The 11432-nt window shown below is 44.6% G+C and overlaps 1 protein-coding gene across 1 annotated transcript in view; it reads left to right on the top strand.

Annotated features, from left to right (window-relative positions):
• The window catches only part of DNAH14 (dynein axonemal heavy chain 14), a 296737-nt gene that overhangs the window by 268084 nt on the left and 17221 nt on the right, over positions 1–11432 (top strand). The window contains exons 78-80 of the mRNA XM_029934922.1: positions 1355–1551; positions 6241–6401; positions 7518–7714. Coding sequence (XP_029790782.1) covers positions 1355–1551; positions 6241–6401; positions 7518–7714 — 555 coding nt within the window. The remainder of the gene's footprint in view (positions 1–1354; positions 1552–6240; positions 6402–7517; positions 7715–11432) is intronic.

The raw sequence follows: 11432 nt of genomic DNA, 5'->3' as shown, positions 1-11432 counted from the left end.
CCAGCATCTATAGTCTCTTGCTTTGTTCATTTTAGCCACTCTGACTGGCGTGAGGTGGTATCTCAGTGTGGTTTTGATTTGTGTTTCCCTGATGATGAGTGATGTTAAGCATCGTTTCATGTGCCTGTAGGCCATCTGGATGTCCTCTTTGGAGAAGTGTCTGTTCAGATCTTCTGCCCATTTCTTCACTGGGTTATTTGTTTTTCATGTATGTAGTTTAGTGAGCTCCTTGTATATTTTGGATACTAGTCCTTTATCTGATATGCCATTTGCCACTATCTTTTCCCATGCTGTCGTTTGCCTGTTGGTTTTTTTTTAATTGTTTCCTTTGCAGTGCAGAAGCTTTTTATCTTGATGAGGTCCCAATAGTTCGTGTTTGTTCTTGATTCCCTTGCCTCTGGGGATGTGTCGAGTAGGAGATTGCTGCAATTGAGGTCAAGGAGGCTGCTTCCTGCTTTCTCCTCTAGGGTTTTGGTGGTTTCCTGTCTCACATTCAGGTCCTTCAGCCATTTTGAGTTTATTCTTTTAATGACTTTTATTAACCATTACTCTATCAACTGACATGTCATCTGCCCCTGTGTACCCTCAAGGCCAGAGAAGACCTGGGAGTGACCTCTGTCCCCTTGCTTGTCCAAGAAGCAGGTCATTTGGTCAGCCTCCCTTCAGGTAGAGGAGACTCAGGCCCGTGTGTCACAGGGATCACGTCCAAGATGCATATAGTCTTGTCCGTCATAACCACTTAATACGTTTTAGAAGGCCCATCTTCTCCTTGTTGGCTGTGGCCCTGTGAGTCGGCCCCACAGAGGAGGACTGAGTCACAGCTAATCGCAGGGAGAGAAAGCTGGTGGACAGCCAGAGGGGCTCTCCTGCACCACTGAGTCGCTTTTCCATCAATAAAATGTATTATGTATTTTATAACTGCAATTTTGTACTTTTTGACCATCTTCACCCATTTTGCTCACCTCCCCCCCCCTCAAGTGGTCAGACTGCTTCTTCACGTCACTGTCACGTTCCTTCTATAGTTTCACCAAAGTAAGGTGGTTTGTTAAGGCTTGGTCATGCCCCTTACCTGTGGGTACCGTTCACCAAGGTCACAGGTAGTCCGAGGCCACCTTGCATCCAGAGTGCTTTCTCCTCTTCTGTCTTTTCCCAACAAGAAAGTTACTGTGTGTATTGCACATCTGCAGTTTACAAATACAGTCGTTTTCTGTAGCTCCTGACAGAAGTGTCTAGAATATGCCACCCACAAGGAAGAGGAGACTTCTGCACAAGTTTCATGGGAAGAAATATCCTCACATGTTACTGAACGTAGGTACCGCTCTGGATGAAAACTAACAAGTGGTTAAATGTTCAGGTACATTGGCCAGTGCCCAAACCCATGAGCCTGAGGGACTACATCCGCGTCGTCCAGGCCTTACCTGACGACGACACGCCTGGGCTCCTGGGGCTGCACCCCGCGGCCATACGGGGCAGCAGGGAGGCCCAGGGCCAGCACTTCATGGACAGTCTCCTCGCCCTGCAACCCGGGGCTGCCGCCCATCTCGTGACCAGGTGAGAGCTCACTAGCAACACTCATCAGTCGGAAATTATTAAATATTTGTGTTAAATAAGTGTTAGCTGAATATTTAAGAATTTGAAGAGCTACAATGCAGAACTTACAGACAAGTAAGTCTAAGATATCATGGGGGTGTCTGGGGGGCTCAGTCCGTTAAGCATCCAGTTCTCAATTTTGGCTCAGGTCATGATCTCATGATTTGTGAGTTTGAGCCCCACATCAGGTTCTGTGATGACAGCGTGGAGCCTGCCTGGAATTCTCTCTCCCTCTCTCCCTCTCTCTCTCTCAGCCTTTCCTCTGCTCATGTGCGTGCAGGCTCTCTCTCTTTCTCAAAATGAGTAAGCTTTAAAATAAAGTATAAAATATAAAACAATCCAACAGAACCTACATTCTCCACATGACAGAGGCAAGTATACGTGCACACGGGTGCACACACACAAATACGATGGCCAAGTACATCACAGGAACTCAGTAAATCTTGTTGAGTGAGCGGTTAGACCTTGTTGAAGGCATACCTAATGAGTGGCATTTTTTAACTGAATTTGTTTCAACGTGGAATGTCATGTTTACTTACAGGACAGGGAAAGATACCCGTGTGACAAGAGGATAATATGATCAAGAGGTATGAGTGATACCTCTCATTAGCTCTGTATCCACAGTCACACTGCCTCAACATCCTTATTCTGCTTATCCGTTAACACAGAGAATGCCTGTCTACCCATCAAGGCCATTGTGAGATTTAAAAGCTATAACAAATGGGGGCGCCTGGGTGGCTCCGTTGGTTAAGCATCCGACTTCAGCTCAGGTCATGATCTCATGGTTTGTGAGTTCAAGCCCCACGCTGGGCTCTGTGCTGACAGCTCAGAGCCTGGAGTCTGCTTCAGAATCTGTCTCTCCACTCTGTCTCTCTCTCTCAAAAATAAATAAACATTGGAGCACCTGGGTGGCTCAGTCAGTTAAGCATCTGACTTCAGCTCAGATCATGATCTCACAGTTCTGGGTTCGAGCCCCACGCCCCGCATCGGGCTCTGTGCTGAAAGCTCAGAACCTGGAGCCTGTTTCCAATTCTGTGTCTCCCTCTCTCTCTGCTTCTCCTCCACTCATGCTCTGTTTCTCTCTGTCTCAATAATAAACAAACAAACAAACATTAAAAAGCTATAGCAGATGTAACCCAAATTCTCAGGCCTCCTCAGCCTGTACCTAGAAAACAAGGTCATGTTTGTCAAGGCCACAAGTACATGGCAGGAGCTCAGTGGCCTGATTGCCTCCCCAGCAAAGCGTCTCCCTGCTCTCTGAGACATCCTCCCCGGGGCTCCTTGGCAGCCGCCCTGGGCACAGGTGCCCACACAAGCTCTGCCCTCCTCTTTCCTCCCTGAGTTGGTTCAAATCCCACCTCCCCCCACACCTGACTTTGCACACTTGGGGATGTCAATGAAGTTGTCTCAATTAAAAATCTAATTTTTCAGGGCACCTGGGTGGCTCAGTCAGTTAAGTGTCTGACTTCAGCTCAGGTCATGATCTCACAGTTCGTGGGTTCGAGCTCCACATCAAGCTCTGTGCTGACAGCTTGGAGCTTGGAGCCTGCTTCAGATTCTGTGTCTCCCTCTCTCTCTGCCCCGCCCCCATTCGTGCTGTGTTTCTCCCTGTCTCAATAATAAATAAACATAAAAAAATTTTTTAATCTAATTTTTCAAAGTGTAAGTCTAGCAGATTTTAACAATAATCTTTAAAAGGTCTTTGGATAGCATCTGGTTACCTATAGACTGAATTAAACACTTTCAAATATAATCATATTCATTATAGACTTAATATACTTCAGCTACCTGACCACTAACCCTCCTTCAAATCTTGCAACAGTCCTTATAAATCTAATAACTAAACAAATATGCAGTATCCTAAGTTCTCTTATGTTTTCAAATATATCAACTTAACTGGATTTCAACTTAAAATCATCAGTTTAAACCAACTTCTGCACTTTCTGTTCTAAGTTGGAGCCCCAAAGCTGACCTTTGGGTGTTAAGAGCCCCACAAATATTTAAAATACCAACATGTACAGATTACTCGGCATGAAAGTGCTGTTGCTGTGATTTTGATTGTTAATCCTGTCTACACCAGCTTCGAAGTCTTCCCCGAGACCAGTTTCGTCACTGTGCATGATGTGTGAGTTTGCCTTCTTAGTGTGCTTAAGGTTGGGGGGGAAAGCAAGCAAATAATCTAAAACAGAAATTTAAACCACAATATGAGTAGATTCTTGTTGGTAAATTCATAGGATGCCTTGAACCCCGATTATACTTGTCGTTGGGTTAACAACAGCTCCAAACCCGGTCACAGTCACACTGCCCACGTCCCTGGGGTCCAGCCTGTAGGCTGCTGGTCTGTGGACTCACAGATCCGGCTCTGCATTTCTTCTGCTCTGCAGGAGCGCCGCCCGGCAACACTGACTTCCTGGGACTCTCCATCTTGTCCTCGCCTCTGGGGCACGGGTGGCCCACTCTAGATAATTACTCTGTGACATCATCACAGGGCACCTTGTTCTATAAAAGCTGTGGCTCCAGGTCCCGGCTTTGTGGAGAGCAGCTGTGTGTGGCCAGGATTTTCTGACCCCCCCCCCATTGGTAAGTTACCCAGACTTAAACTCTGTAAATGGTCCTCCTGGTCTGGAGGATACAGTACTGACCCTTCTCCACCTTCTAGCAAGCTCAATATACATGTCTATTTTTTTCCACTTAGTTCTAAAACCTCTGAACCCATTGAAATCCTGTACCCTTTGGTCTTGTCTCTTTGTTGTTTTTTAAGTGGGTTTTTTGTTGTTTGTTTGTTTTGTCTTTTGTTTTGAGAGAGACAGAAACCGAATGAGAAGGGGAGGGTCAGAGAGAGAGAAAATCCAAGCAGGTTCCGTGTAGTCAGTACAGAGCCCAACGCAGGACTCAAAGCCACAAAACTGTGAGACCATGACCTGAGCCAAAACCAAGAGTCGGGCACTCACCAGACTGAGCCCCCCCCAGGAGCCTCTTCCTGTCTCTTTGGACCACGAAACTCATATGAAAATGGTTTCTGATTGGATTCTCACTCTGGCTTTGGCCCACTGTCTGGTGCTCTTCCAAGGTCATTCACTGACACAAAATAGGTGTAACTGAGCCCTCCTCCCACCTCCCTGCCCCGACTCAGTGAGGGTGTCCTACTTGCTGTGTGGCAGGAGAGGTGAACGCAGAAAGAAAGAGAAGTAGCTAACTGGAAGTCTCCCAGTATGGCCCCCAAATATCAGGTTCAATTCCCTGTGAGTTTTACACTTCTGAGCACTGATGCTGTGCCTTCAGCCTTCGGCCAACATACCAGTGAGCCACGAGATGGTCACCAGGGGTGGCTTTTAGTAAGTGTGTCGGATATGTTTATCAGTGCCCCTCCGGTCATTCTGGGAGGCTGGGATTATGCTGCCTGGGCTCAAAACATACTAGAAACTTCTCTGGATGACTGAATCTAAAAGATCCATCCCATTGGATTTAATGCCTTCAAGTCATCAGGGGTAGCAAGTATTTGCCCTTCAAAGACATGTGATTTTTTAGATCTTTTGAGTCATCAGAAGCTGCTTTGGATGAATTCCACTGAGTAACCTTGCTTTATTTATTTTTTTAATGTTTGTTTATTTTTGAGAGAGAGAGAGAGAGAGAGAGGGCATCAGCCAGGGAGGGGTAGAGAGAGAGGGAGACACAGAATCCAAAGCAGGCTCCAGGCCCCGAGCTGTCAGCACAGAACCCCATATGGGGCTCAAGCTTACCCCAAATTCATGACCTGAGCCCAAGTCAGGTGCTTAACCGACTGAGCCCCACCCCCCAGTGCCCCTAACCTTGCTTTAAAGTCACAACTTAAGTGAGAAAACAAAGTAGGGAAACCTACTACTTGGTGTGAGTGGTGAGCACAATCGTGGCTTCCAGACTATCGCTTACTGTGCGGGATGACAGCAGTTAGAGTGACAGGCGCTCAGAGGGTGCGCCCTGGTTCCCTCTCACTTGCTAACGCATCCTGCGCCCCGGTTTCCTCCAAAGAGCTCCTTCAGCTTTAGTGTTTTATGGCTTCGTTCAGTGCCCCATCCTCCTCCAGGCCGTGCCCCCACCACCCACTCAGCGCGGCTCCTCCGAGTTCGACACGCAGTTGGTAACAAGCACACGCTGTCAGATCACCTCCTGCGTCTTCCTCTCATGTCAACACTTAACGCAGATGCGTTCAGAGGGCAAATCATTGACAAGGAAATTTTGAGAAAACTTTTTAAAATTACATATTTTCTTGTAAATGTCTAAAGTGCCCAGGGCGCCTAGGTGGCTCAGTCGGTTAAGCATCTGACTCTTGATCAGAGTCATCAAGTTCCAGTCCCACACTGGGCTCCATGCTGCTTATGACCCTACTAAAATAAAAAAGTAAATTAAAAAAGTAAAATTACAAATAAAATAATTCCTCTGGAAGCAGGGCAAGGGGCCAGTTTTCTTCCAACTCTTGATTTCGGCTCAGGTCACAATCTCATGGTTCATAGGTCCAGCCCTGCATCGGGCTCCCTGACCGTTTCCGCATCTGTGAGATACAGTGGACTTCGTAGCATGCCTACTGTAGTCCCACGGTTGTGTTTGGTCTCAGGCCTGAATGGCAGGTCGTTCTGGGTCACACAGACCCACATTTCTCAATGTCTTCTGTAGTCAAGAGCAGAATAATGACGAACTGGTGATGGAAATCCTGGCCGACCTCCTAAAGCGGCTGCCGGTGTCCGTGGAGAAGGAAGAATGTGTGGACACTCCCAGAACTTTGAAGTGCATCATGTCCAGCCCCATTTGGGAGTCTCTTTATAAGAGCATCCAAGGTAAGCACAAGGCGTGCGGTCCTCGGGGAGGGACTCGGGTCCCATAAGGCCCCACAGAGGCAACCCGGCCAAGTGAGATGGGAAGCGTGGTCTCTCCCACCACCCCCCTCCAAGCTGAGAGATGGGCAGCAGGGAAGTAGAGGATGCTGTGGGTTTGTTTTCCCTTCTGGTTTTGTTGGGGCAGGGGCTGGGGGGGGAGGGGGATCATGGCGCCAAGACTACAAGTGAACCAATAGCTTGTAGCAAAACAGGAAGGGGTTGCCCTGCCGGCCTGCGGAGTGGCATGAAACATGGGCCCTCTCACAGGCGGCCCCCAGCCTGAGGACTCGGGAAAGGGGGCAGGCCCAGAGGAGGCCCAGCTGCCCAGCTCTGGGGCCAACGGGTGGGGTGGTGGCAAATGGCCCAGTTAAATTCTCAATATCTATATCTTAACCCTTTATTTTCTTTTAAATGTTTGTAAATATTTATTTTGGCGAGAGCCCAAGTAGGGGACAGGCAGAGAGAGGGGGACAGAGGATCTGAAGCGGGCTCTGAGCTGACGGCACAGATCCCGATGTCGGGCTTGACCCCACACACTGTGAAATCATCATGATTTCAGCTGAGCCTCCCAGGCGCCCCAGTACCTTAACCCTTTAAAGAAAGTTCGTTGGGCGCCCTGTGCTGAGGAGTGGTCTATGACATCAGAGCGGTTGTTGAGTTGGGACCACGGTCGGTGCACTGGGGCTGTGGCCAGGTCCCATTGCCATTCATTCCCCGACAGCCTGAAAGCTAAAATGGTTCTAACATTCTTTAACAGATGGAAAAAAACAAAAGAAGACGACTATTTTAGGACATATAACTGTCCTATGAGATTCGAATTTGAGTGCTGCACAAATAAAACTTTATTGGCAAGCAGCCACGCTGCTTCACTTTTGTGTGTCCACGCCTGCATTCACAACACAGAAGCAGAGCCCCACAGTCGTGACGCAGACACGGTGGCCACAGAGCCTGACATGGGTTCTGATTTTTTGCAGGAAATGTATTGCAATCCCTGGTCTCCCCCAGGAAGTTCCTTCCATTTCCAAAGCCTCTGTTTCTCCTGAAAAATAACCTCATTTTCTGTCTTTTTCCATCCAGGCTATGACCCCCTTATCCATTGTGTCCTGCTAACCTTTCTGAGCCAGGAAATTGAACGATTTGATAAGTTCTTACTTGTTGTGCACGAATCTCTGAAAGGCCTTCAACTTGCGTTAAAAGGAAAAATCCTCCTCACCCAAGAACTGGAGGAAATATATGAGTCTGTCCTGAACACGAGAGTGCCCATGCTGTGGCAGGTGAGGGCGTCCTGCTTCCCTGTGGCCTGCCCGCACCGTAAACGTCCAGTGCAGGCAGGGGGGCGGGGGGAGTCTGCCGTGGCCCCTATGAAACGTTACGTACTGAAAGATGCTGACGTGCTTTGCTGAGAGTCTATATAAAGCCTCTTGGGGGGGCAATTTGGCTTAGATAAATTTAAGATGTATTAAATGTTTTTAAGTTTCAGAAAACGATGTCCTTTTTAGAGATTATAAAAACCTATTACTTATGTACACATACATGTGCTTATAAAAATACACATATGCATTAGATTCAAGAACCCCCAACCAAAAGTCTCAGAAGAAAATGTGCAAACTGCTCTTCCCAGTGGTGGCCTTACATGAGGGAAATTCGGGGGTCTTGTGGGTAGGGAAGAAGCTTTAATTTCACATTATATATCGTATCTTATTGTACCATTTTGAATTTTTTATCATATTCATGCCTTTTTAAATTTTTATTCCGTATAACTGAACGTGCCCCTTAGTCCCATCACCTCTTTCACCCATCCCCCACCTCCCTCCCCTCTGGTGACCAGAGGTGTGTTCTCTTTAGTTAAGAATCTGTTTTTTGATTTGCCCCTCGTATGTTTTGTTTCTTAAACTATACATTTGAGTGAAACCATCTGACATTTGCCTTCCTCTGCCTGACTTCTTTCACTTAGCATGAAACCCTCTAGATCTATCCATGTTGTAGCAAATGGCAAGATTTCATTCTCTTTTATGGTGGGCTTCTATTCCATTGCGTATGTACACCACGTCTCCCTTATCCATCAGTGAACACTTGGGTGCCTCCGTCCTTGGCTGTTGTAGATGCTGCTGCAGTAAACATCCGAAGCGGGGCATGTATCTTCTTGAATTAGTGTTTTTGTTTTCTTTGGATAAATATCCAGTACTGGAATTACTGATCATGTTTTACATTTACATTAAAAGCATAATTTTATTGTTTTGAGGAACCGCCACACTGTTTTCCAGGTGGCTGCACCAGTTTGCTTTCCCACCAGCAGTGCAAGAGAGTTCCTCTTACATCTGATGTTTCCTGTGTTGTTAATTGTAGCCATTCTGACAGGTGTGAGGTGATATTTCATTGTAGTTTTGGTTTGCATTTTCCTGATGATCAGTGACATTGAGCATCTTTTCATGTGTCTGTTAGCCATCTGGATGTCTTCTTTGTAGAAATGTCTGTTCATTACTTCTGCCCATTTTTTAATTGGGTTATTTTTTGATGTTGAGTTGTGTAAGTTACCTATTCTGGGTACTAACCTTTTATCAGATCTGTCATTTGTGAGTATCTTCTTGCATTCAGTAGGTTGTCTTTAGTTTTGGTGATTGTCTCTTTGCTGTGCAGAAGCTTTTTATTTTGATGTCATCCCAATAGTTTACTTTGCTTTTGTTTCCCTTGCCTCAGGAGAAATGTCTAAAAAAATGTTGCTACAGCCGATGTCAGAGACATTCCTGCCTCTGCTCTCGTCAAGGATTTTTATGGTTTCAGGTCTCACATTTGGGTCTTTAATCCATTTTGAGTGTTATCTTTGTGCATGGTGTAAGAAGGTGGTTCGGTTTTATTCTTCCGCCTGTAGCTGTCCGGTTTTCCCAGCACCATCTGTTGAAGAGACTGCCTTTGTCTCATTGCGTAGTCTTTCTCTTTTGTTGAAGATTAATTGACCATGTAATTGTGGTTTCATTTCTGGGCTCTCTGTTGTGTCCCACTGATCTGGGTGGGTATCTGACTGTAGCACCATCCTGTTTTGATGATGACAGCTTTGTTGTATGTCTTGAATCTGGGACTGTGATACCTACACTTTTTTTCTTCTTTTCAAGGTTTCTTTGGCTATTTGGAGTCTTTTGTGGTGCCATACACATTTTCGGGATTGTATGTTCTAGTCCCATGAGAGATGCTGTCGGTATTTTCATAGGGATTGCATTAAATATGTAGATTGTTTTCAGTAGTATGGACATTTTAGCAATATTTATTCTCCCAATCCAGGAGCATGGAATATCTTTCCATTTCTTTGTGTCATCTTTAATTTCTTTCATAAGTGTTTTATAGTTTTCAAAATAGAGGTCTTTTGCCTCTTTGGTTAAGTTTATTCCCAGGTATTTTATTATATTTGGTGCAATTGTAAATGGGACTGTTCTCTTAATTTCTCTTTCTGTTGCTTCATTATTGGTGTATAAATATGTAATAGATTTCTGTATGTCAATTTTGTATCCTGCGACTTTACTGAATTCATGTATTAGATGTGGAATTTTTTCAGTGGACTCTTTCAGGTTTTCTATATACAGTGTCATGTCACCTGTAAGTAGTAAATGTTTACTTCTTCTTTGTCAATTTAGATGCCTTTAATTCTCATCTGCCTGCTGTGAGTAGGACTTTCAATACAATATTGCATAAAAGTGGTGAGAGTGGACATCTTGTCTTTCTTGTTCCTGATCTTAGGGGGGAAGTTCCGTTTTCCCCATTAAAGAGATGATGTTTGCTGTGGGTTTTTCATATGTGGCCTTTATTATGTTGAAATACTTTCCCTCTAAATCTACTTTGTGGAGGGTTTTTTATCATGAATGGATGTTGTACTTTGTCAAATGCTTCTTTCTGCATCTACTGAAAGGATATGGTTTTTATCCTTTCTCTTGTTGATGTGATGTGTCATGTTGACTGATGTGTCACCCTTCAATCCCAGGAATAAATTCCACTAGATTATGGTGGATAATTTTTTTAATGTATTGGTGAATTCAGTTACTAATATTTTGGTCTGTATATTTTGCATCTGTACTCATCATGAATATTGGCCTGAGTTCTTTTTTTGTGTGGTATCTTTTTCTGCTTTTTGATATCAGGGTAATTCTGGCTTCATAGAATGAATTTGGAAGCTTTCCTTCCTCTTCTATTTTTTGGAATGGTTTGAAAAGAACAGGTATTAACTCTTCTTTAAATGTTTGGTAGAATTAAGGGCGCTTGGGTGCCTCAGAAGGTTACGCATCCAACTTCAGCTCAGGTCATGATCTCACAGTTTATGACTTTGAGCCCCACATCAGGCTCTGCACTCACAGCCAGGAGCCTAGATTCTGTGTCTCCCTCTCTCTCTCTGCCCCTCCCCTGCTTATACTCTGTCTTTCTCTCTTTCTCAAAAATGAATAAACATTTAAAATTTTTTTTAATTTAAATGTTTTTTGGAATTTGCCCATGAAGCTGTCTGGTCCTGAACTTTTGTTTGTTGGAAAATTTTTGATTACTGGTTCAATTTAATTGCTAGTAATTGATCTGTTCAAATTCTCTATTTCTTTCTGATTCAGTTTTGGTAGTGTGTATGTTTCTAGGAATGTATCCATTTCTCTAGGTTGCCCAACTTGTTGGCATAGCATTTTACATCTTGTTCTTTTGTAGTCTTTGTTATTCTGTGGTGTGAGTTATTTTTCCTTTCATTTCTGATTTGGTTATTTGAGTCTCTCTTTCTTTTCTTTTCTTTTTTTTTTCTTTTGAGGAGTCTTGGCTACAGTCTTTTTTTATTTAATATTTTTATTTATTTTTATTTTTTAATAGTTTATTGTCAAGTTGGTTTCCATATGACACCCAGTCCTCATCCCAACAAGTGCCCTCCTCTATGCCCATTTTCCCCTCTTCCCTACCCCTATCAACCCTCAGTTTGTTCTCAGTATTTAAGAGTCTCTTATGGTTTGCCCCCCTCCCTTTCCTTAACTATTT

Source organism: Suricata suricatta, chromosome 3 (genome assembly GCF_006229205.1).
Source record: "Suricata suricatta isolate VVHF042 chromosome 3, meerkat_22Aug2017_6uvM2_HiC, whole genome shotgun sequence".
NCBI classification, from domain to species: Eukaryota; Metazoa; Chordata; class Mammalia; order Carnivora; family Herpestidae; genus Suricata; species Suricata suricatta.
This window is presented reverse-complemented; position numbering and strand designations above follow the sequence as displayed.